Below are 27,813 nucleotides of genomic sequence, written 5' to 3'. Positions count from 1 at the left end.
TGGGATATGTAAACTTTGACACTTCACTGCTCACTCCTTACATCCAGACATTTATAAAAGGTCAAAATGCCACTTTTCAGGGGCCTTAACAATCATGAGGTAAAAGAAGGGATCTGATTTATTTAAAATGGGATCCTTCCTCTTGCCCATGATTAAATTTCTTTAGATGTCTCTGATGTGGTACTGTGAAAAAGCTTTTCAAAACCCCCAAACAAAACAGCCATCTACCAGATTACGCCTACTAAATACTTGCCAACACCCTCAAAGTTTAGTAAGCCAGGATTTAAACATCGGCAGAAGCCATGCTGATTCTTTCATTTTTAAGTTTTCCACTAATTGATCCAGGGCAAAAACTAAGCTAATTGGCACAGAACTTCTGTTCTTATAGCAGCATCCTTGCTACAGAATATACCTCTTATCTGAGGCCTTTCCAGCACCAAGCAAATACTTTGTTTCCTCCCCAGGCCTTATATTTTATTTTACTGGTAGCTTAAGCTTTTCATACTAGTGGAACTTCTCTAGCTTTAATATAAAGTTTCAGAAATTCTGTGTTTTGTTTTTCAAACTCCCATATTTATTTGGTGGAACGCCAAAAATAAAAATCATTATAACCTATTTGCATTGTCACCTCGTATGATTTGGGGGACAAATGGTGTAAGTGAAATCTTTAATTTACACTCTTCTAATAGAATGTGAAGTCGCATTCTGACAGCTCCCCAAATGCCAAAATAATGCTGTTATTTCTTCTGCAGCCTGTTGAATAGTAGGACAGAATTATGGCAGGTTGCTCTTTGGGTATGCAAACAAAACTCATTTGAGCCTGTGAGAGGTGAAAGGCCCCTGTGCAAGCACCGAGTCATGTCTGACCCTTTGGAGGGACGCCGCTTTCACAACGCTTTCTTGGCAGACTATAGCAGGGTGGTTTGCCATTGCCTTCCCCAGTTGTCACCTTCCCCAGCAAGCTGGGTGCTCATTTTACCGACCTCGGAAGGATGGGAGGCTGAGTCGACCTGAGCCGCTACCCAAGAATCCAGCGTCCGCTGGGGTCGAACTCGGGTTGCGGAGAGAATTTTTGGTTGCAATACTGCCACCTACCACTCTGCACCACACGAGGCACTGTGTGATGCACATTTGAGCCTAGTTCTAGTTAAAGTTTTTAGAGAAGTTGCATTTTTTCATTTCTACCATTCCAACAAGCAAATTTTCAGATATCACAGCTTTTGGGTGGGGTGGCTGACGGAACTGTTTTTCCTAATTATTGTCTACGTGTTTCTGGGACACATAATATGTATTCTGTTAATGCCTAACACTGACAAAAGGAGGGCACTGCTTTATTCATACCCAGAGCAGATTTATAATACGTAAAACTCAAAATAATTATCTGCTTCTGTAACTTTCACTATGTATGCCATTTTATCACAAAAGTTTAACTCTAGTTAATAACAGTATTCAAATTCTAGTTGTTACTTGGTAATTATATGGAAAAAGACAAACTAAAGTTCCTGAAGTAGAAATTACACAAAACTTGTATTTAGAAATCATGAACTTAATTTCATAAGATACAGCCATTGTTTCAACTGAATGAAAATGAAGTATCAATGTTTTAAACTCCAGAAAATTTAAGCATCAAAATAAGTTTGCGAAGACAGTGTCATATAGATGTCATTCACAGTTCTTCATAACCGTTACCAACATAAACCCTTTAAATATGAATTGTTATTCCACACTATAACTGGATTCAAATATCACACTAGGTCATTATGGCCTAACATGTTGTGTGAACCTAGCTGACTGTGGGTTGTTCAGCAGATCATGGTTAAATTGTGACATAACTGTTGAGGTTTTCCTACTAACAGATTAAGACTGCTATATGTGCCTAATCATTTGGGCTAGATTGTCTCCTCTCACGTGCTTCATGCAAATCACCTGGGGGGGGAGGAAACCTGCCGGGACTTGTTCTCACTTCCTCTTTGCCCTCTGCCGGCAATGTAGCCGAGCAAGGCTTGCTCCAAAGGGAGCTAAGTCCTTTAAATATGTTTTGTTTTTGTTTTGCTTTCTGTAAATAAATTATTTTTATAGAAATGCTTGGTGTGTGACTTTTTTGACCTCTCCTGGGCTAAAGGCTTTCCCAGCATCTGCCAACAATAACATGATATTTGAACACTTTCTATGGGTAAAGACTACTCCCTTGCACACATAACAAAATAGTTTCCCCACATGTGTGTAGCCATTATGCAGCCAATTGCAAGTGAAAATGCCCCTAATTCATGGATAGTTGTCAGCAATAAACATGCAATCTCACCTACAGCAATATTCAGAAGACGGTATTTTTTTACATAAATTCTACATACCCAGCTTGTATGTCTTATCCCACATGTGGTGACTAGTTTAACTTAAGTGTAAATTGAGAGAACTATAGAGAAGAATGATATCTAGGCATTTGACACAACAGCAACAATCAGAACACCAATTGTAAATGCTTTAGCAACTATTCTTCAGCTCCAGGAGTTTCATCCTGGACCTATCATCCACCTTTGAGGTGAAATCCTCTGGTGAAATCCAGAGACCATAGATCAGAGACTGAGTGACTTCCAAAGTCAAAAAATGCCAGTTTTAGGAAGCCCCAAAAGGCCAATGATGGGGGCAATGAAGGAGAAGCTCAGTATTGGAGAGACTTGTTCTATTTCTACTTTATTACCTTCTTCCTTTTTTATAGTAGACTGCTCTAAGTTCAAAACAATCCTGCCAATATTTGAGAAGTACGTGTTTTGAATTATGTCCTGGTCTTAAATTCCTTCCTAGAATTTTAATCCTGCTCCACTGCCAAAAAGACGTTCAAAACTTACAATCACTGACACCCCACCACCACCACCAACCTTGCCTGCAGGTCTAAAACCATGACAAAGAGGGTGAAAAAGTATGAGGAAAGAGGAGGATAAAATATACACTGGCACTGATCCTTACACTTAAAACTGTAATGCCTATAAAGTGACCAGCTGGATACAGATTGGGGAGAAGGAAATGAAGGATGGAGCTGGTCTTTCAGTATGGCTGGGAAATGGCCAGAAAACTAAATCTTCAGACTTATTTCTCAGTTGTAGAGAAATTTCTATTCCAGGAATTTCTCCACAAATACATGGGCTAGGACATTGTTTCAAGCACTTCCACTGAGACAAGAAATTCCAAAAGATATAGATATTCTATATTTACTCTCTTGAACTATTTTATAAAATGATGAGCCACAATATATTTTAAAATGAAGATTCTAAATAGAGAGAGAGTTATGCCTTTTTTGTTGTGCTATTATATCAACATGGTAAGAAGAGACCAAAGCCTTATTCAGCTGAATAAATCATGCAGTGTACCTTTTGTGTTTAACCGACGTACAGATAAAAGGGTTGATTAAAATCAATAATTTAAATTGAAGCTTTCTGCATGGTAATTAATATCATGGCTAAAATAATGTAGATGATTTTCAGCCCCCAGATTCTATTGGCAAGGCCCACTTAACTGGTTTATTTAAAGTCTATATAATTGATGCTTTTCTTAAATAAAATACACAAGGAAATTCTCTATAGTCACTAATGCTGATATTTCTTACTTTCTACACTCGACTTGCTCAAGAGACCCCCATATAATTCCTATATACGTTAGTGGCAGATGGCTGCTGTAAGGTATACTGCCTACAGGAACACGAACTACCCTTTCACTGCTTTGCTCTAATATGCACATAATTAGGAGTCATTTAATGGATATTGCTCAACTGCACTGTTCCAGAGGATTTGTTTGCTTTTGGCTTATTATGATATGCAAAACTATGCATTATAATGTAGTATTCTGTGAGAGCCAGGCCATAATGGCTTGTTCAATGAACTATGGTTTAAAAAATCTTGTCACTGTGTGATATGTGAATGCAGGTACATGTGGATCCAGAAGTTAGAACATTAGATTTGTGTGTCTGATATACTGTAGAAATGGAGATTCTTATCTATTTTGAAAGTAGTTTACATTAAGACTGTTCTCAACAAAATTACAACTTCAGAAAGCTGTGAATACTCTATGGCAAATACGTCACTATACCTTTCTTTCTTTTGCTTATGTTTAGAACATTAAGTTAATATACTAACAGAAATTATGCTTTCTCCACCTTTACTTAATATTTATTTGATAGCATGTTTATACAATTTTGTTCCTAAAACATGTTTCATGCATTTTTTCTGGTACTGAGAATATTTATGCAATAATGTTCTAACCCATGCATTTGTGCTGCCTATATTGCTCAATAAGTACTATAAATGGGATAAAAGGAGTGTGCATTATTTATTCATAGGAATAGTATCTGTGTAAAGCTACCCATAGGTAGAGTGCATGTTATACACATACACAAATATACTGCTAAGTATGATGGGAACTATACACCAACTCATCTGAAAGACACCAAGTTGAAAAAAACTGACCTTAGTATTAGTTATACAAAGTATTGCCCCTCACATTTAAAATAGTCTAATGTTAGGTTGATATTTTCAAACACCTCTTCCAAACAGAAAACAGCTAAAATTAAAATCTGAACATATTTTTCCCCACAGCCCTGTTTGGTAATATCTATCACCATATTTGGAAAACATCTGACAACTCAACTAGGTAAGAAATTGGGACACAAGGTTTATTATTTTAATGTCAGTTTGCAATGCAACTTTTGAAGTAAAAACAACAACCAGGCACAACCTGAAAGCACTGCATAAGCATTTTGAATATTTTTAAGACTACATGATCCAAGAAAATAAGGTTTCAGAAACTTAGCATGCAAAATTTCCAAGGACATTTTATTTTAAAAATAAATATAAATGATGGCAATGGGGACTGCTAGGATTTTCATCCCTAAGTGATGCAGTCATAAAGCGTGACATCACATGACAGCGTTACTCAGTGACGGCAATCCAAGTAGTCCTCGTTGCTGTTATTAAATGAGGATCGTGGGTTGTTAAGTGAGTCCCAGGTGGTTTGCAAGCAGTCTGGCAGGTAGGTAAGTGGTTGCTGCCAGGCGGAGGAGCGTGCTCGGATGGCTGCATGGCGTGAGCATGGCAGGGCAGGGGGTGGCTGCTATTGGGCAGCGGAGTGCATGAGCCCAATCAAGGAACTCCCAAGGAGAGAACAACACCTCCACCAACACAAGCTGGACAAACTACGGCATATAAACAGAGAGCAAGGCTGACTCCCTTTTCACACTGAAGATGTTAACTAGTCTGGCAATGAAATGTCTGCAAGAAAACAACAAGGCTCAGAGAGCACTAAGGACTCCACAGTGTGTGAATGACTTACTGGAGTGACTTTCAACCTTCCCTGCCAGCTTCCCCATTGACTTTGCTTGTGGGAAGCTGGCAGGGAAGTTTGCAAATGGTGATCACGTGACCGCAAGATGCTGCAACTGTTGTAAATGTGAGCCAGTGGTCAAGTGCCCAGATTGTGATCATGTGACCATGGGGGTACTGGAACACCTGGAACTTCAAGGACCTGTTGTAAGTACCACTCATTCAGCACCGTTGTAATTTCGAACGGTTGCTGGATGTGTGGTCATTAAACGAGGGCTACCTGTATCTAAGAATGTAGGACAGGTCAAGGTTTTCAGGTAAAGAGAAACAAATCTGTACATTATTTCCAATCCTGAAAAGGTCACATGTGATCTCTTCAGCACCCGCCCCCCATGACGAAAAAGGGAGTTCACATATCCTCTTTCCTAGTGTAATTGCAGGATGACAAAGCAGTACAGAGAGGAAAATTCAGGAGTACATATAGCAGTCTCAATGTTGTCACTTTTGGCCTACAAAGCATTTGTGCATTTCCATCCTATATTTTCCATCTTGGATAAGATATACCTACTATGTGCATTATTTCTAAGCAATATATAATGTTTATGAATATTTTTAAAAAGATCTTTAAATTAAAAGAAATGTATTTATTATAAAGAAATTTAATTATTCATTATTTAATTAATTTTAATTTTAACAACAACAATTTTACTTCATCTCCATACTGCTGTCTCAATATTTATATTGTAGAACAATAAAATGCTGAAGCTTCTACAAATGCTTCAGAGCAGAAATTAAGAAGTTAAGTTCTTCTCACCTCATCTAAATCCTTTATATAAACTGGCTTTTCCACTAATCCCATTGGCATTGGTTCACTGTGAGGTATCTTTACTTCTTCATACATTTTATTATTTTCTCTCTCAATAGCTTCTGGTAGAAGCATCTGTAAAAATTAAATAGAAGAAACGGAAGGGGAAAAAGTAGTTTAAAGTAACGAACTGGACATAGAACAATTGCATCTCATTCCATAAACAGCTAGCAAACTAGGAATCAGTTTAAACATAATCTAAAACAGGCAGAGATTTCTAAAAATGGACAAAACAAGTCTTTGGAATTCCATTAAAGTTAACTCACTCCACTTAATATTTCTGGTCTTCGAGATACGTTTCCCAATTCTACAGTGAGATTCAATCTGTCTCTTTAAAAAAAGAGTATGTCAGGCTTCCCAATCAAATGTTCACAGAACATCTTATCGGACTCACATCCATCTTCCAGCAACCGGTGTCAACTTGCGAGTCGACCAGCAGGCAGCTGGGAGGGGGAGCATGGATGGAGTGGGAATCATCTGGTTTGGGCTAGCTGCTCCTTGCACCAAGGTCATCTTGGAAGAACCATTACAGCCAGATGCTGGCATGGGAAGGAGGGGGCACATACCTAAGAGGGCAGTGGGGGGGTGGAATTTGAAGTTACTGTGATTTTAAAATGTAGAAACGCTCAGAAAATTCCATTTGCAACTTTTTCTCTGTACTGGACACTTCGCTTCATTAAATAGATTTATAAGCAAAAGCTTATGAGTCGTGATTGAGTGAATGCTCAAGTGTTCCAGTCATCGCAGAGAGAAAAATCAGAAAACGTTTGGAATACAGTAATTTGAATGTATATGTCATTATGTACTCCACTTAATGAAACTAAAGCCAAGTTCCTGCTTGTAAATTTGACTGTTTAAGATGGCCTTTCCACTATCTGCTCAGGAGTGGGAAAAATCATGGCAAGCAGTCAAGAAAATAACAAGCCTGTTTGGGGGGGGGGGGAAATCACATGATTCCATTTCTATTGCACACCATTTTAACGTATTATTGTAGTAGATTATAGATCACTTTTAAGACCAGCCTTCCTCTGTATAAGACAGAGATTGTAACTCCCAACAAGGGCATGACAGCAGGGAATTTTAAGACTTAACAGTTCTGACACATCTGGAGGGGCACTGGCTGCAGATGGTTTTAGGTTATCCAGTCAAATATGTTTTGGTAAGAATAAGGCTGCGTGTTTTGTACTGTTTGCTTCAAGATATTATTTGACCTGTCAGTAGAATGGCAAGGTATGTGATCAGAGAGGGACTCTTTCCTCAGACCAACCAAAAATGTCAATGATGTGGCTGTAAGCTTATTTAGATACAGAAGACTAGAGGGACTGCTCAACAAAATATTAGAGTACTTCCACAAAGCTTTTAGTTAAACATGTCTTTCAAGTTTCTTGCCTCCCTCCTACTTTTATTTAACATGTTTTTTCCCCCTTGCCCTTCATACTGCACCATAATAAAGAAACATCTGCATCAATGAGTAAAACAAAGTTTGCAACCAGCTTCAAAACTTAATTCAACACTAACTATAATCAGCATTATAACACAGATAAATATTACACCATGATTAAAACAAATGTGGAGGGTTAGATAAACATCATGCAGAAGAAAGAAAAGGGAAGTATCGTGAATGTATTTTTCCAGTCTCCTATCATGATGAAACAATGAGGAATAGAAAAGGCAGGTGTTATGACTTGCTTTACCATCTAGTTATGACTTTTTTAGATTCCTAATTAATATGCAACATGAAATTCTAAATCTATGGCCCAGAGATTTGTAACAAATGAATGAATTCATTTCCCATTGTTTCAGCTGAGAATACCTAACATTCTGTAACTTGAGAGCCATTAGGTACAATATAGTTCTATTCAAGAGCAGATCTAATTTATAACTTGAAGTAACATCTTTCACCCCCTGGGTGGTCCATTAATATATGTTCTTGCCAATAAAAGGATTTCAATATTTCAATAAAAAAACAGCTGAATATAGTAAAAGTCACCCAAGCCCCCAAACTATTTCATGGAACTAATGGCAGTGAATTCTTTAAGATATCTTTAGGGCCAAGTGATTGACATTTCTCACCATGATGAGAAAATATCCAAGTACCTATCAAAAGGGCAGCGGGGGGAGCAGTGGGAACAAAAATCACCTTCTCAGAATAAGAAAATAATGTCTTAAACTATTCTAAGGAAGCTCACTTTAATTCATTACTCAGAAGCAAACTGCAAAGGCATACCTTTGATCCCCCAATAAAAGCTGATGTTTTCCTAGCTTCAGCTTGTGAGTCATAAACATGCGGGTAATGAATTTTTTCAAATTCCATGTCTCGCTGTCTGCCTAAGACTGGCATTGTACGAGCATTCAAAAGTGCTTGTTCTCTGTAATCACAAAAGAAAACACCAAAAGTGTGGCCCACAGGAACTCATCGCAGAACGCAGTGATGTCATGGCAACTGTTACAAATACTAAGCAAATTCAACATTAGGGTTAGGGAACTTCCTACTGGGCATCAGGGCAGCCTTACATTTCAAACACTCCTTGGTTAAGCAAGTAAGTCTTTGCCCACATTAACATTATTCATGATGGCCACTTTTAGGGAAGAAGAAATGGGGAACAACTCTCACTTATCATCTTCAGACAAACAAAAACCTATATAATTATGCATAGGTACAGTATATAGATATATACATATAGATAAATAATAAAAGATATATGTTGAATTTTCAAAAACAGCCTCTTGGGATATTATAAAAATTCTACTCATGTGTAATGGGAGTGAGGACAATAGCACTACTGTAGTTACTTCTCTACCCATATGTAGAGGATGCTTGTCTATGGCAGAAATGCTTCAACTGATGACAGTTATCACATGACTGAAGACACTGAAAAATCAGGGTGGAAAGTCCTTTCCATTCATGTGGAAAGTTCTCACAGATAAGTTCCTCCATCCTTTCTATTATATGCCTATAATATAAAGGAGGATTACATGAAGGGAGAGTGCTAATGTGCTTATTGCACTCCCCCTAAACATGAGTAAAGTTACATTATTTTTCATAACATTAAAAAAGGGTTAATGAGGAATCATTCAAACTGACCGCCTATTCATGCCTTTCAGAATATTCCATTTCCTACCAGAAGTAGGGAATGGAATAGTCCCTACTGTCCCCACATAGCATTTTCAAAGGCCACCAAGGTATGTGGTTGCATACCTTCTATTTTGGTATTGACCAAGTTCATACACACATTAAGCCATAAATCATGTCACAATGGCTGGGTTCATGCTAAGTCAAAACCAGGTAAACCACAGTATAGCTTAATGTCTACCTCTCTACCTTTTCCTACCACTCCATTATACAATAACAATTTGGAATCGGTGTGGAATATTTTAGAGAGAGAAACATTTCCCAACCCAGAAATAGTCTGTAGTTTTATTAGAATTTGACTTGAAGTTGGAACTTTCTCATTGCTAGAGCCAAATTAAGGAAAAGTAAATGCTTGGTAAACATCAAGGATGACATTACAATGGCATTTCTTACCTTTGCATCCGTAGCTCCTTTGGATCAAAGGAGATTCCCGTATCAACAAGAACTTCTCCTTCATCCCCAGTTCGTTTTTCTCGCCTGGCATTTCGTTTTTCTTCACGGCGATATAGTTTCATTAGCTGCTTCTCTTGTTCAGACTGAATGGTGACTTGGCAGCCATAGTTGGGCTTAGAATTTTCTCCTGTCAATTTTCTGCACTGTTCTACAACATAGAAACACACTCAGCTATTTACAGATTCCTGTTCTCTGCACTCTTGGTTCTGAACAAGACTGTGAAGGCTTAAAAGTTGTTTTAAGAAGTATTTAAAATCAACTAGAAGCTTGCAAAAAATTAATATACCAGTTGTTTTTCAGATTTCCTTGTACAAAATAGCATAGAAACAAGGAGATCCCATTATCAAAATACAGTCTAACCCTGAAAAAGAAGCAGGTATAGAATAGCAAAGCTGCTTTCTATAAAATACCCAGAGAACCTTTATTGCCTAAACTAACGTACTGAGAGTTCATTCCCCCACCTATCCTTGCATATTTCAATAGAGCTAACTTCAATTCAGGCTATTAAATGCTTAATTCGATTTTTGTATTAAGGTCAGCTACTTTGGAAGATATTTGTATTTGTTGTCTAATCCTCACTTATAGTACAAGCTTTTATTATTTATTTATCAAAATTATATAGCCACCCATCTCAAAAATGTGATTCTTTTACATAGACTGAGATATCATAGTGATATATTTTAAAACGGATTATTCTGGAATGTTGGTGTAAGGCAAATTGCATTATCATAGATTCTGAGTGTTTGGAGCATTTTGATGGATCATCTCCCAAAGAAAAATGAAATCAAACTATATCCACAATCATATCCACCTGTTTTTTAAAACAATACATCTCAAAAAGGTGTTTTTAAAAAAATTATTTAAGGAAGAAATTAACTATGCATTTTAAATCTTTGTATTTACTAATCTCACTATAATTTATAAAATGATTTTTTTTAAAGAAAGACATTAGCTATACTGCTATGTAAAGTCTTGTGTATTGATACTTACCTTGTAAAGATTGTAGCTTATAATCATTTGGCCCAGAGAAAGATCTCTCCACAATGGTAATTCTGTTCTGCAGGAGCTTTTCTATTAATTCAAATCCTTCAGGTCCTAGTAATTCAAACAGCTGAACATGAGGGGGGAAGAAAAAAAAAAGAAAAGGAAAATGTGATTTTATCATTTTTGTTGATACAGTCCATTCACAAAAGTCTGCATATTTACAATCTGAAGGCACTATGTTCAACAATTGAAAAACATGTAGAGTTTCTCCTACTTGCCATTATATATGGCGCTCCAGGCACATGAAGATACTATAAAATTCTACTAGTGACATTAGGGGATGACCTACAAAGGATCAAGAGCTGATTAAGAGAGCCCATTTCCTTATATTTATATAGATTCATTTCAGCATCAAGCAGAATGAACGCACTGAGCAGACAGCTACTGCTATCAACACTTGCAAAAATGATTGCCTATGAGGGATATTATGCAGAATCCAATTCAGAACATGACTCACATATGGAAGCTCAAGTTCACACAAGTCTTCTTATAAACACTGGGAGATGAATTCAAATTAATCAAGTCATTATTGAAAAAAATAAATTATCATACTATCAATCATACTTGCTGAACAGCACAAAACTAATTTATAAGAAATTGCAAACCTAATAGGCAATGCACAACAGTTTATAGTTCAATAAGAAATATCTCTGTACACAATTTGCCACACAATACACTCTAGTATCCTCTGATATCACTTGCAAGAAGAGACACAGCCATACATCCTATAGAATGATTCAGTAAGTGCTCTCCATTTATTTATGTATACATATATACAGACACACACATACATACACACAAATGTCAAATGATCCAGACAGTTAATCTGAAATTGGATATATTTCCCATTACTGGTAACAAGCCTTAAACACTGCAATGCGCTCAATTTAAAACTCACTTGGCTTAAGAAAGGAAAATAATTGCTAAGGTTTATGGAAACTTTCTTGCACAGATACAAATAGACAATTGGACAGCATGGTTGCTATTGTTACTAGACACTGTCATCAATATAAAAAATAACTTGCAGAAAAAGAGGTCCTCCTGGGGAAAATATGGGGTAGGAAATCAAGAGGGCAACAGAGGTTAGGATAGCAAAGAGGAGTGGAGAACATGAGCAAAAACACTTGCTTGATGTTTGGGTTTAATTCAGCTAAGATAGAGAAAAAAAATTAACTGAACAATTTCAGATAAATGCTTTATTTTCAGAAATAATATGAAATTAGTGGGACAATTGGCTTGAGAGATGTTTCTGGAGAGAATACCAACCTTTATGGGCACTAAGGAAGACAGTGCATTGTTCATTTATTTATTTTATTCACAGTATATGGCCGCCCATCTTGCTAGGGCAACTCTGGATGGTGAACAGAGTTAAAAACATCAGTATAATAATGAGAGCATATTAATCCATGAGAGCTTGATATCCTCTTTAAAAACAGATATTAAAAGAACATTGAGAATCAGAAATTAAAGACCAATTCTACACACGCACACAAATTACAGGAAAACTTACTAAAAGAATGGTATTTGTATTAGTCTCTATCAAGAAGAAAACAAAATCTAGTCATTTTCTCCTCCTCACAAACCAGCACCAATAATGCTATTCACCTGCTTACTCTGCCTCCAAGAATCTTTTCTGATATTATCTCTAATGTAACTAGTTCTTCTTCAGCAAAGGATCGTTACCTTGTCGTGGTGCTGGAGCTTGAGCACCTCAATGATGCCATGAGCTAAACCGTGAAGGGCCACCCAAGACGGGAAGGTCATGACAGAGAGGTCAGACTAAATGCGATCCCTGGGGAAGGTAATGGCAACCCACCCCAGTATTCTTGCCGTGAAAACTAAATGGATCAGTACAACCAGAGATATGTCGGTATACCATCGGAAGATGAGACCCCCAGGTCGGAAGATGGTCAAAATGCTACTGGGGAGGAACAGAGGATGAGCTCAACTAGCCCCAGACGTGATGATGCAGCTAGCTCAAAGCCGAAAGGACGGTTAGCGGCCGACGGTGCTGGTGGTGAACGGCGAATCCGATGTTCTAAGGATCAACACACCATCGGAACCTGGAATGTAAGATCTATGAGCCAGGGCAAATTGGATGTGGTTATTGGTGAGATGTCAAGATTAAAGATAGACATTCTGGGCGTCCGTGAACTGAAATGGACTGGAATGGGCCACTTCACATCAAATGACCACCAGATCTACTACTGTGGACAAGAGGACCACAGAAGAAATGGAGTAGCCTTCATAATTAATAGTAAAGTGGCTAAAGCAGTGCTTGGATACAACCCAAAAAATGATAGAATGATCTCAATTTGAATTCAGGGCAAGCCATCTAACATCACAGTGATCCAAATATACGCCCCAACCACAAATGCTGAAGAAGCTGAAGTAGAGCAGTTCTATGAGGATCTGCAGCACCTACTGGACAACACGCCTAAAAGAGATGTTATTTTCATCACAGGAGACTGGAATGCTAAGGTGGGCAGTCAAATGACACCTCGAATTACAGGTAAGTATGGCCTGGGAGAACAAAACGAAGCAGGACACAGGCTGATAGAATTTTGCCAAGACAATTCACTCTGCATAACAAACACTCTCTTCCAACAACCTAAGAGACGGCTTTATACATGGACTTCACCAGATGGACAACACCGAAATCAGATTGATTACATCCTTTGCAGCCAAAGGTGGCGGACATCTGTACAGTCGGTAAAAACAAGGCCTGGAGCTGACTGTAGTTCAGATCACGAACTTCTTCTTGCACAATTTAGGATCAGACTAAAGAGATTAGGGAAGATCCACAGATCAGCTAGATATGAGCTCACTAATATTCCTAAGGAATATGCAGTGGAGGTGAAGAATAGATTTAAGGGACTGGACTTAGTAGATAGGGTCCCGGAAGAACTCTGGACAGAAGTTGGCAGCATTGTTCAGGAGGCGGCAACAAAATACATCCCAAAGAAAGAGAAAACCAAGAAGGCAAAATGGCTGTCTGCTGAGACACTAGAAGTAGCCCAAGAAAGAAGGAAAGCAAAAGGCAACAGTGATAGGGGGAGATATGCCCAATTAAATGCAAAATTCCAGAGGTTAGCCAGAAGAGATAAGGAATTATTTTTAAACAAGCAATGCACAGAAGTGGAAGAAGACAATAGAATAGGAAGGACAAGAGACCTCTTCCAGAAAATTAGAAACATTGGAGGTAAATTCCAGGCAAAAATGGGTATGATCAAAAACAAAGATGGCAAGGACCTAACAGAAGAAGAAGAGATCAAGAAAAGGTGGCAAGAATATACAGAAAACCTGTATAGGAAGGATAACAATATCAGGGATAGCTTTGACAGTGTGGTCGGTGAGCTAGAGCCAGACATCCTGAAGAGTGAGGTTGAGTGGGCCTTAAGAAGCATTGCTAATAACAAGGCAACAGGAGACGACGGCATCCCAGCTGAACTGTTCAAAATCTTGCAAGATGATGCTGTCAAGGTAATGCATGCTATATGCCAGCAAATTTGGAAAACACAAGAATGGCCATCAGACTGGAAAAAATCAACTTATATCCCCATACCAAAAAAGGGAAACACTAAAGAATGTTCAAACTATCGAACAGTGGCACTCATTTCACATGCCAGTAAGGTAATGCTCAAGATCCTGCAAGGTAGACTTCAGCAGTTCATGGAGCGAGAATTGCCAGACATACAAGCTGGGTTTAGAAAAGGCAGAGGAACTAGAGACCAAATTGCCAATATCCGCTGGATAATGGAAAAAGCCAGGGAGTTTCAGAAAAACATCTATTTCTGTTTTATTGACTATTCTAAAGCCTTTGACTGTGTGGACCATAACAAATTGTGGCAAGTTCTTAGTGGTATGGGGATACCAAGTCATCTTGTATGCCTCCTGAATAATCTGTATAACGACCAAGTAGCAACAGTAAGAACAGACCACGGAACAACAGACTGGTTTAAGATTGGGAAAGGAGTACGGCAGGGCTGTATACTCTCACCCTACCTATTCAACTTGTATGCAGAACACATCATGCGACAAGCTGGCCTTGAGGAATCCAAGGCTGGAGTTAAAATCTCTGGAAGAAGCATTAACAATCTCAGATATGCAGATGATACCACTTTGATGGCTGAAAGTGAAGAGGAACTGAGGAGCCTTCTGATGAAGGTGAAAGAAGAAAGTGCAAAAGCTGGTTTGCAGCTAAACCTCAAAAAAACCAAGATTATGGCAACCAGCTTGATTGATAACTGGCAAATAGAGGGAGAAAATGTAGAAGCAGTGAAAGACTTTGTATTCCTAGGTGCAAAGATTACTGCAGATGCTGACTGCAGTCAGGAAATCAGAAGACGCTTAATCCTTGGAAGAAGAGCAATGACAAATCTCGATAAAATAGTTAAGAGCAGAGACATCACACTGACAACAAAGGCCCGCATAGTTAAAGCAATGGTGTTCCCTGTAGTAACATATGGCTGCGAGAGCTGGACCATAAGGAAGGCTGAGCGAAGGAAGATCGATGCTTTTGAACTGTGGTGTTGGAGGAAAATTCTGAGAGTGCCTTGGACTGCAAGAAGATCCAACCAGTCCATCCTTCAGAAAATAAAGCCAGACTGCTCACTTGAGGGAATGATATTAAAGGCAAAACTGAAATACTTTGGCCACATCATGAGAAGACAGGACACCCTGGAGAAGATGCTGATGCTAGGGAGAGTGGAAGGCAAAAGGAAGAGGGGCCGACCAAGGGCAAGATGGATGGATGATATTCTAGAGGTGACGGACTCGTCCCTGGGGGAGCTGGGGGTGTTGACGACCGACAGGAAGCTCTAGCGTGGGCTGGTCCATGAAGTCACGAAGAGTCGGAAGCGACTAAACGAATAAACAACAACTAGTTCTTGTTCCTATGTCTTGTTTAGACAACTCCCTACCACAAAGTTCAAAACAATTTTTTTAGTCCATCAGTTATCAGTTTTTTTTAATGCAAACCACTATATTCTCATCAAGAACTTTTGAAGACTGGCACATAAAGGACATAATTTTTTTAATGGCTGAAATATTGCAAAATTATCAAATCTCCCAAATTTTTAGAGTTCTGGCTGAAATGTTTTGCAAGACTTTGGTTTTCTAAAAATGTATTTTTATTTTATTCCATACTAATAGTACTTTCACAGACTAACAGTAATTTCTGGATTAGAAGTTGAGAACTAGTGTTTTAGTCTAAGAAATAGATGCTAAAAGCTTAGAACAATGGTTACCAATTTGTGGCTGAGAGATCATTGTTTTGTTTGGGTACTGGAACTGGTCTCTTGTGCTGGCACCAAATTAAAAAGAATGCCAACATCTCACAAGATTTTGCCACTTACTCATAATCAAAATGTTCTGCAGAGGGATTGGAAGAGAAAAAGAGACTTCTCTTGCAGCAAGGGTTGTTTGCATAAGTAAGAAATAGAAATAATTCCCTAACATTTCCGTATCATCACCCAAGTAAATTCTCCAAGTCTTCTGTGGATGCTAAATTAGACAGTCTTCATTCCTCAGTATGTTAGACAAAATAACAGTAAAGTGCTGCTTTAAAAAAAATCTTCTCCATATAAGTGCATTAAAAAAATCTTAACTTTGTTTGGAACTTTCCTGGGCAGAGGAGGTATGACTGGCCAGCTTACAGATTCCCACTTAACAAGTTAACTAAACTAAGCTTAAACGCTTGTATCTCAAAAAGCTAAGCCAGGTTGGATCTGACTGGTGCCTGGATGAGTAGAATAGGCTAGGAAGTTGAAAAACACCCCAGAAGGCAAGGGCAAACCTCTCCCATACTGTTGTCACAAAAACTCCATGAATGTGTTCATAAAATCACCAGAAAACTAACTTGAGTAAAGGGATCTTTAACCTTTATATTTTCTCATCCATCCCTCTGAAAAATTCAGAGTAATTTTATGCGGTATTCAAAATAGTATACAGGTTCCCCCCCCCCCCGACTAAAGCTTTGTAGACAGTTTCTTCACAATCCATAATTTAAATCCATTATTAAAAATAGTACCATGCTACCTGGTGAAACAACTACATTTTCCATAACAGTAGATCTATAATGCCAAATAATGTGCCTTTGCAAAAAAAGAGCAGCAAAATCAGCTTCTCCTCTTTTTCCTAAAACTTTGAAAAAGTCTGTCAATAATCTTTAAAACCACTTACCAAATTACATTATGGCATTATATAAATTAGTGCCTTAAATCTGCTTTTACTCAAGATAAAATTTAATATCCGATGTCAACATGCTTCTTATTTTGCATTTCTAGGAAGAGGCATAATATCTGTGTAGTTTCAAAAATTATTCAAAGAGAAGAGAAAGGTGTCGGGGGGGGGGGATTTTTAGGTTTTTAGTCTAAAGAAGAGTCAATTATCTTTGTGTAATATTAAAAAAAACAAAACCTAAACAGCATTGCTAAGCAGATACTCATATGTAGACAAAAGAAAGGAGAATGTCACTATGTATGTATGCCTATGCACATATTCCTCTGTGCATATTATTCCCACTTTTAAAATGTTTATATAAAAATCCTACATATAACAGGGGGCTGATGCAGTTCTTCCAAAGCTGACACTATCTTTCTGTGTGTGTATATATATAAAAAAATTGCAGTGAAATACTAAAAAGTTGTTATTATTGTCACGGTTTGCATTTCTTCCATATGAAGGCATCAAAAATGCTCTTTCAAGTGTCAGACAACCATCTTAATATCAATCATATGTTAAGTCATGACTTAACTATCAACACTCCAATAAATCATAGTAATATCTTGAATAGCACATGGGAACAGAGCAATTTTCACAGTACTGGTAGTAATTATAACTGTATCTTGACGCTATTTTGATTAGTGAATATGAGGTGTTATGTAAAGCACCTTACTGTGTAATTACAACAAAAATCTTTACTATTACTCAATTTCCTGTATAGTGTATACCAGTAGAAATGCTGCTAGGTAAAAGTCCTAGCATTAATTTGGAGAAGACTGGACCAAAACATGGGCAAGATACCAGTGGTCCTCTAGATACTTTATTTCATGGACATCTGGAAAGTCATATATTCCTCACCTCTGCTCTTATGAAGTTTGCTTTACATAAGAAAATAGGCTGGGATATAAAGCATCCAAATGATGTTTGAGCTTTTATATTTTTATCAAGAACCCAGCATAACACCAGGCAAAACAACTTTGAAACTAAGGGAACTTTTAATTCAATTTCTCATGAGGCAGGTATGGACTGTTTAGATCTAAACGAACAACCCTGTACTTATAGCATTGTTTAACACTGAACTGCCTGAGACCGTCAAGGAAAATGTCCCCCCGTTAGATAATTATGTCTTTATAACACATGCATTGATGAAAATGCCAAAAAAGACACAGATATTAAGAAAACAGTTTCTAATCCAAAAGTGTATCAACAATGAAACTGCTATTAATTGTAATTTTATAAATAACATCAATTATGCTGAATTGTATGAGTTGTTACCAATTTCAGTTTGGATACAATATGTGTATCAACCAAAAGTAAATGGAACAATTCCAATCCAATTGGTCCTGAAGAAGCATGAGAGCTCAATTTCATTAGATTGCATTTACAAAACATTATAAAACTATGAATCAAACTAGTTTATTTTATAATTATTACATTAGTTTTACTAGATCTAATTTTAGACAAAGTTTTGTTAGAACTTTTCCCCAATTCAAAAGAAACCAACTGATTACATAGCAGATCACAAGCACTGCCCATGTTAGGAAAGAAGCAGCTGTAATCCAAGTACTCTGAAAGCAAATTTTGGTTCTATTTCGGCAAGGGAGAAAAGCAGCAGCTGGAAGGCATCTGGGAGACTTGGATGTTGATTCATCTAGAGAGAGAGGGAAAGGGCAGAGCTAATATGGAAAAGCTAAGTCTTGGATGCTGTTAGAGACAATGTGCCAGCAGGGAGCATGGGTGGATTGGAAAGGAAGATTCGGAAGCATCTGGTTTGCAACAATTAAAACCCAATTTTCCTGCTACTGTAAACAAAAGCACATGCTAGATTTTTATTTTTGTGCTTGATAAAGAATATAGAAAGAGTTGTGAAGAGAGGTGCTTTTCATTTTCCTTTTAAAAGAGATGCTTAACAACAAGGTACATTCATTTATGGATGCCACATTTCTTGAAACTTCTTTGAATTAAACATGATGCTGTTGTCTTTTGTTTGCCTGCTTTTTAATAAAAAATAAATTGGTAAGGCAGGGAAATGTCCAAAAGCATATTAGTCCCCACTGTTCAGGATCTCAAATAACACTCAGAAGAGACATGTTAGGTTGAAGAGAAAGCATCTCATATAAACTCTTGAAATTCCCACTTTCTAAAGGACAAAGCATTACTCATCTCCCAGGACAGGGATGGGCAGAAGAAAAATCTGCATCTACTAGTAAACATCTGGATAGAGATTAGCCCTGTAGTCAAATGAACACAAACCTAAGGTCCAAATTCAAAATGTTAACTACTATATGGACTCTTGGCATACTGTACACATAGCAGGACATGGAAATTGCTAATAGAAATAGTCGAGCAAAGAGAAAACTAAATGGAAATCATTGCATTAAGAGATTTTAGAACATGTCATCAAGCAGAATTGGAAAACATGAAGAAGTAGCTACAATTCAAAGTGAGTGTGCCTAACACCACTTGAGAATTGTACTCAGGCGAAGAATGAAAAATAGTTTGTGTTTAATGCTATAAAGTACAACTGTACAAATTGGGACCTTCCATATAATTTGAATTTCAACCTACAGCAGCTTCTGATGATGAAGCCAGCAGCAAAAGATTTTAAAAGTCCCAAAAACACTTGGAGGGCGCTGGATTGCCTTTTCTTTCACAGATGGATTTTGTAAGGGTTACTGTACTCTCTCAATTTATCACAATATACTTAGAAGGTACAGTATATTGAATAAGATGATCCCATCAATGCCAAAGGCAATTAGTTTGAGTTCCTGGACTGTGTGGTGTTGCAGAAAAAGTTGATTAAATTAAAGGAAAAGGTAAGATGGGGCATATCAATACTTTTAAAAACAGCATTGATCTACAGCCGTTGGGAGCTTCATAGAGCATGTTAATATTGAAATGGGGCTAAGCTGCGTTGATCTGAATGCTAAAAGTGGCTTTAAAGCATGAGCCCATTTTGTGACAGAAGGAATGGATCAAATCAGCTTGCTTCAACCAGGGAGTAGCAACTCAATTTTCCAAATCAAGGCACTGTCATATTATATGTCAGATTACATTTTGCAGTGGTCTGGTTCACATTTAAAAGTAACTCACCATTTAGCCACACTGTATTGGCATGAGCTTCTGTAAGCTACTGTGGAATACTCAAAATCCAGCTCTTTGCTCTTCCCCCATAACTAATTCATTTTCTTTTTCCCTAATTCTTGGCTTGTTTCATGCACAGATTTGTTCAACAAGTCTAATTTATATTCCACTTCTTGAAGCAACCATGTTTTAGCAATTGCCTAAAGAATTTTTACCCAGGATTCCTAGTTCATGTATAACAAGATCGCAGTTGGAATAACCAAGATGTGTTAATTCCTTCTCCTGGCTGAGCAGAAGTGGGGAGGGAAAGCACACCCCCTTCTGAGGCTTTGCAGTTGCCCACTGATATATCATTTTTTAAAAGATGTTATGCACCACTGTTCAAAATAAAGTTTTCCCAGGGCTACACATTTAAACTAAAAATAGCAGATAAAATACCTAAATATCATAAACATCAAATCAATGAGATCTGCATGCAAACCAGCCCAGTTGCATGTATATTTTCCCCCAAGGATTTTTAAAACAAAACCAAAATCCAAACACAGACATTGTAGTTTTTGTAGTTTGCCTGAGAAATTCAACAGGAACCTCAACATCAACATGCATGTGGGGAGGTAGTGGTAAAAAGGTCTTTTGAAATCTTGCACGTAAAAACATCATGTGTGTCATGGTAGTTCAGACTAAGACTGTGGAGACCAACATACATTTGAAAAGACCTTTTCTCTTTTTTGCAAACAGAATTTGTATCAATTTATCACACAGTTCCAGCAGAGGGTGCTATAGTAACATATCTGTAGTTGAGAAAAAGGATTGATTCCCCAGAACAAGGAAAGAACAGGATATTGAGCCTAACAGTCACCTACATAATTTAGATACATTTGTGCCAGACTGCTGTGATCTCTCATAGGGCATCCAAGTCTTTTCCAGAAGAATAAGAAAGGAAATAATATACAATGCAAGCTTCAACATATAGTATTAACTGAGCCAAAGAATAATGTTAGAGGGAAAGTTATCCTCATTCTCATTTTATCATTAGAAAACATTTTCACAACACAAAGTAGCCAGCCTGACAAACAAAATAATTTTCAGACAGATTTTTGGCACTTAAAGTGATATGTAATTAGAATTAGCTTTAACTGGTTGTTATTTTTTTAATAATGCATTTTGTTACTGTTGGTAGTGACCTTGTTCAACATGTAGCAGGCAGGCAAGATGTAAATAAATAATGCACAATTGTGCTCGCCACCAATCCCTCCTTCCAATAAGTCTTTCAGTTTGTGAAGAGAAAGTTGAAAAAATGGAGAGGTATTTGCCCATGCTGGACAATCAGAAGTTAATTCTGCCTCCTGAAAAATCCCAACAGGATGAGCAAAACATCTTGCTAATGACTTTGTTCTGGCCCTATCTACTTTGAAAGTGGCTTCTGGCATGTCACTGAAAAGCCAAGAGTGATCCCACATCTGTAAAGTTAGTCAACTCTGCTTTAGATTCTCCATTTAACTCAAAATGCCAAATTAGTTTTATATTCAGCTATTTAGTTTTTGGTTTTACAATCAGTAAATACTATTTTGCCCAAACTACTACACTATACAGTAAGTCTGTTTTTACTTTGACATGCTCTGAACCCAACTTGCACTTTCTCCACTTAACTCCACTTAAATGGACACTTAGGTTTTCATTTCCTTAGGTGGAGTAGATTGTACCCCTACTGTTCTAAGTCCCAGATTCACATGCAATGAAGATCACTCAATTTTCTTTTCAGGCCGCTGTTTTACCCTCCCAGCTTCCAAGGTTCTTCTAGATATGGGCAGTTGATCTACAGCACAGAAAGTTTCTACAGAGCAACCTTGTCATAATTAAATCCCAGACTGCTTTCTCTTATGCAATCAGCTAAATGAAATACACGATGGGAATAACAAACGCAAGATCAAGTTTGGTGTGAAATTATTTTTCTCATATCAATGCATCACATTACCATTTTTCCATTGGTTCAAAATGTCACTTCATTCAACAAAACAAAGAAACAAAAAAGGAACGAATGTGATGCATTCTTCCAAAACTGCCTGATGCTAGCCGCCAAGGTCACCTTCGTGCTATTTTCGAAGAGTGACTTTGGGGGAAAAATACAAAGATTTTGCAAAGGGTAATTGTGGGGGAAGGAAACCCTAATATACAAATAGCTTTCATTCAAACATGAGACCTGAACCATTTATGCTTGTTATATTGACAACAGAAGAGCATTAAGTGCACCCCTACCTCATTCTGAAGCTCATCACCGCTTTTATGTGAGGCAAGCATCTCATACAAAGTACAGCAAAGATGTTCCATTGTTGGGCCTGCAGTATTTCCTTGTAGGGAGTCATTCAGATACTTCCCAACTTCACACCACAGGAAAGTATCATCTACTTTTCCAGAAGGTTTTGCACCAGAATTTCCACCACAGTTATTTGGATAATGTTCAAAATGGTTATTAAAAACTTTCTCATAATCCAGGCTAATGACTTTCTGGTCATCCATTTCACCATTTATCAGCAATTCTTCAAAGTCATCCAAATCATGCATGTCAAAAGAAAATGCAATATTTCTGCCAAAGCATAACTTTGGGTCACTGTTTAACTCTTCAGAATTTTTCAGAAGAGCTGCAAGCTGTTCGTCAGTAAACTGTGAAACAATCCGACAGGTGGCATCACAGGCTGCAGTGGCAGAGGAGGAGGGAAAGGGTCCAAACATCTGCTTGATGGCTTTAGTTTCATCATGACCAATACATTCCTTGGTGTGAAACATTTTAAAAAGGAAGCTGGCGCCACTTTCAATCGCTTCTTGTCCATTCTCAGATCCCACTAGGCATAGGAAAAAAAAGAAACAAATAGAAAAAAACTCGACAAGTTATCTGATTAACTAATTACAATACAATTACTGTAAATTTGATGGATTTTACTCGGGTGATGTTTTTTATATAAACATCCTGAAGCAGTGCCAGATAAGAACATTTTAAAATATGAAAAAGGAATGAGTAAGATTAGTTTTTTTTACTGTTAATAAAAATGTATAATTTAAAAAGGTAGGAAGAGAAGGAAAAACATTCATTTGTAACTAGGTTCTTGCAAAATATTCTCTCTAGAGACAAAATGTGGTGGGAATTTCCAGAAGACTACTGGATCATGCCCAGAATGGCCAAATCATGTTGCTCCCCAACCCAAAGCTCTACCTCAGGAGATATTCTTCAATAAAGTGTGCTAAAAACAAAACAACTATCTGTCCACAGTAACAAAACAGAAAACTTGAAATATAAGAACAATCCTGTGAAAATAAGGGCTGGAGGAGACTGTAGAATTATTGCTTAGATTTGCTTTAGATAAAAAGTGTAGGTATGGATGGTGGAACAACTTTTCCTTCTGGCAAAATGAGGGACGGGAAAGACCTACCCCTCCCATACATACAAATTTCTCCTTTCCTTCTTCTGAACTTCCTTACTCTCTTTTTGCCATTAACATCTAAAGACATTAAGCCAATTTTATTATTATTATTAATCACAATACTAGGAAAAAACACGTTAGAAAGCTAAAATTGCTAATAATAAGTGCTAATCAAGACAAAATTTCCGCTGCTGACAGTGTCTATTGCCCATTATTCCATAGTCCCCACAATATTCCTGGAATGCCATTAATAAAGGAATTTTCCATCCCTCCCTCCATCAAGGGCTGACTGCCTATTGCTAATTATACCCACTCCAAAACACTACTTACCTATTTGTTTGGCAGCATGAAATAGTGCCCTTAAATCTCCGTGTAGAGATTGCTGCTGCTCCTTGGGTGAGTTTTCATCAACAAATGTTACTATTTTTTGCCAAGTGAGATCCGAATTGCACAGCTGTTCTTGTAACTTGGATCTTTTATCCTGAACACAACAATTCATAGTCAACAGAGAGCTTTTCTTTGAACCCATTGATTTTCACTTAAGAAAAGCAACAGGTGCATGTTTTCCCCACACTTCAAAATTCAGTGTACACCCTGTTATGTTTCTTAGTAAAAATGAAAATTACAAATGCAAAGATTTGCATTCATATGTTAAAGGCAACAGTATCATCATTTGAATCACTTAGAGTAAGATAAAACCTGAAAATTTAGAAACAGAATTGCACCCTCTCTTTAACAAAAAGATCCGATGCACTCATCCCATATAAAATATCTGTCTCATAAATTTAACTGATAATGACATTAATAGGGAATCTTTTCCTCATGCAAGAAACATGAATGCACATTAGAGTTCCTGAATCAGGCTATCTAATCTATCTATCTATCTATCTATCTGGTTTCTATAGCCGCCCATCTCAGCGAGTGACTCTGGGCGGCTTACAACAATAAAACTATAAAACAATTAAAACAATTACAATTAAAACAGTTAAAATATAAAATAAATACAAAATAAATATACATGGCTGCCAAGCGAGCAATGCATGAATGTTAATACAGCCAAGAGACGGGACCATCCACACGCTCGAGGCCCCAGGCCTGGGCACAAAGCGAGGTCTTCACGGCCTTACAAAAGGCCAACAGGGTCGGGGACATCCTAATTTCTGGAGGGAGGATGTTCCAGAGGGCAGGCGCTATGGAGGAGAAGGCACGCCTTCTAGTTCCCGCCAACTGATACTCCCTGGCTGACGGGACCCGCAGCATACCCAACCTACTAGATCGAATTGGATGAGCAGAAACAACTGGGAGAAGGCGGTCCCTTATGTAACCCGGCCCCAAGCCATGAAGGGCTTTAAAGGTGACAACCAGCACCTTGAATTGCACCCGGAAGCACACCGGCAACCAATGCAGCTCACGTAGCAGTGGTGTTACATGTGTCGAGTACCCGATACCATTTACTATCCGTGCAGCTGCATTACCTTATATGCAACAGATTCAGGCACCTATTTCATTTCCCATATTTGCAGGACAAATTCAAACTAGCCATTAGGCATGTAACCCCCCCTAAAAAAATCTTGAAAGTGTGATAGTTATAACTACAGAATTTCTGCCTTACACCTACACAACTAAGTTGTGAAGAGGCCTATGAGCTCAATTCTGCTGCCACTTAACATCTGATGCCTTTAAGATATCCAGGGAGAGGTGTGTAACAGATGTTAATAAATTGATTTTTAAGTGTAATAGTTTATAAAAGAGAGAATATAGGAGAGTTATGAAGATACTTGCATTTCCTGCTACAACTATCACATGATCAAAGTGCTGAGAAAAGTCCTGAAACCAGAACTATGCCCTTCATTACATAAATATGGGAGAGAACAAGAGAGACAGACACCATATAAACTAAAATAGGTCATCTTTCTTTTCAAAAGTACTAGTCATAGGATTAAAAAGCCTAGGGTTGCCTACCATCTGATCTATTCCCCACTTTTCCAGATTCAAATGCATGACAATAGCTTCATTGTCATTAAATCCATTCTGTATTTAAATAGGAAAGAATGAATAACTTGTGTTAACAGATTTCTTCATATTTTTTCCCTTCCCATTATGAGAAAAGGTGGACTGGCCATTTATTAATCAAACTCCTACCTCACCCCCACAACTGCAATTTCCAGTGACATTTTTCATTTTTAATTCTTCCTTTCCTATCCTCAGTAGGCTTCTCCGTTCTACCACTGTCCTTTTTTACTATTATGGTTTTCAATTCTTCCAAAAGACAAGGCTCCAAAGGAAATAGAACATGAACACATACAAATGTATCAGCACAAATACAATCTCATTATGGCCCTTTCTAACTAATGCTGTACCAGTTACAGTGAAAGCAGAGGCAGCTAGAAGAGCTGTATATCCAGATTATTAAATATAACAAGTATTCGAACTCATCTTTGACATCCATCAAGTGATTATTTAAGAAAAATGCATTAAAGTGCTGTACAGTATGTTCCTTCAATTTATGCTATATTAGTTGTTGCTGATGCTTGTTTCAGTGAATGGATTCTCTTTTAATGGCTCATTTAGTGTAAGTGCACTATTTCAAATGACATGGAAAGAAAGGGCCAAATTGCTTCTCTAGTTATAGTGATTAAAAAAAACCCCACTGGAATAACAAGCAAAATCAGTAGAGTTACTCTGAGTTATACTGACATGTTGGAAATCAGGATCAGTCCTGAAGAGCTTGGGTATGTATAGGTGTTGATAACACCATAGTATCAAATTGAGAGGTGCCAATTTCCCTCTTTTTAATTTACTGAAAAGAAAGATACAACTGGCTAGTAGCCTTTTTTTTATATATTTAAAGTCACATTATTCTACTTTGCCTTTTGTTTCATGAATATCAGCAACAGGAGAGAAATTTGAGTTTTGTTTTACAAAAAGTGAAGCAGCAGAATTTTTGCACTCACAAAAAAAGAAAACAAAAGTAATACATCAATACACAACTAATAATTAGACTTAGGAGTGAAGCATAAAGAAAAGTGAAAAATTAATCTAGCAAGTTCCCAATTATTATATCAACAATTCCTGATGAAGCCACTGAGAACTTTGCTTACAGGATAACAGTAACATAACAACATACAGTAAAACCTCAATTTAATGTATTCCCACTCAATGAACTTTAGAAGGAATTTAATTCAGAAGTAATCCCCAAATAACAAAGCCTGTTGTTTCCGAAGCTCTTCAGACTCCTGATGTAATTTGCATTATTGCCCATACACCCATATAATGTTCCACAAATTTACATCATTTGCATGAATTTACATCTTTTACATAATAACAATTACACTAATGACTTCATTGTAACGATTATGCAGTTACACTAATCACATACACTTGTGCAATGCCATACAATTAATTTATGAAATTGAGGTCCTATAGTACAACAGATACGTTTTTGATCAACTTGTTGGATACTGGCACCAACCCATCCCCTAAAATGCCCACTGTTGCCAACAAGAGGAAATTTACCCTTGACATATGAAATTTAACTAGAAGAAACCTCTAGTGCAACGCATGGAAGAAACCCATACTTTGTGATAATGTTATTGACATTAACAAGTATACATTTTAAATCGATCAACATGTTAAAATCCCTCTTGTGCTTAACCTTTATTCAAATAACTTACTGTTAGGTCAGTAGATTCTTCACTATAATCATCTTGTTTAGTGACATTTGAAAAGGAACGGAGCGCTCCTGTTAAGCGAGGAAGGGCCATTTATTATCCATTCAGTGATCCATATGAAGATACATTAAATTCATTTCCAACTTGTAAAGCCCTGAAAATGAACAAGATGATCAAATTAAGTTTTGGTAATGGCTTAGAAACTTCAAGGGAAGACAGAACAATTATCTGAATGACTCAAACACTGCTATACAGTAGGCATTTTTATAAGTAGGCATTCAAGGCAACAGTATTCTGTTTTTAAATGCTCACAGTATAGCTTTACCAGCTCAAACAAACAGAAACTGGCCAACATAGACTGGAAAGAAAAAAATAACTGTAATGAAGCAGTTTATTTTTTCTCTCTCCACAATATGTAATTTAAATAGTCAGCAGGACTGATATATGTTTTCCCTTTTCAGTTTCAATTTCAAACAACACACTGCATCTGATACTCTTCTATTTGATAACTCTTGAACTTAATTTCTAGCAGAACTGATTCTTGTATATTCCTTCATTACAATATTTCTCAAATTTGATAATGCTATTTTAAGGGGTTTCAGTATAGACTTTC

General features: G+C 37.3%; 1 protein-coding gene across 2 annotated transcripts in view; it reads right to left on the bottom strand.

The window, feature by feature from the left end:
• ASCC3 (activating signal cointegrator 1 complex subunit 3) overlaps positions 1 to 27,351 on the bottom strand; it is a 213,930-nt gene extending 186,579 nt beyond the window's left edge. For both annotated transcript variants that reach the window (XM_063311715.1, XM_063311724.1), the window contains exons 1-7: positions 27,204 to 27,351; positions 23,860 to 24,010; positions 22,370 to 22,953; positions 10,751 to 10,871; positions 9,701 to 9,908; positions 8,402 to 8,543; positions 6,124 to 6,249 (exon numbers count right to left, since the gene is read on the bottom strand). In XM_063311715.1, the coding sequence (XP_063167785.1) occupies positions 6,124 to 6,249; positions 8,402 to 8,543; positions 9,701 to 9,908; positions 10,751 to 10,871; positions 22,370 to 22,953; positions 23,860 to 24,010; positions 27,204 to 27,293 (1,422 nt within the window). In that variant the 5' untranslated portion in view covers positions 27,294 to 27,351. The remainder of the gene's footprint in view (positions 1 to 6,123; positions 6,250 to 8,401; positions 8,544 to 9,700; positions 9,909 to 10,750; positions 10,872 to 22,369; positions 22,954 to 23,859; positions 24,011 to 27,203) is intronic.
• Positions 27,352 to 27,813: the final 462 nt, after the last annotated feature.

The sequence above is a fragment of the Candoia aspera genome, chromosome 1 (assembly GCF_035149785.1).
Source record: "Candoia aspera isolate rCanAsp1 chromosome 1, rCanAsp1.hap2, whole genome shotgun sequence".
In the NCBI taxonomy this organism is placed as follows: Eukaryota; Metazoa; Chordata; class Lepidosauria; order Squamata; family Boidae; genus Candoia; species Candoia aspera.
Note: the sequence above shows the minus strand (reverse complement) of the source record. Positions and strands in the feature narration are given on the sequence as shown.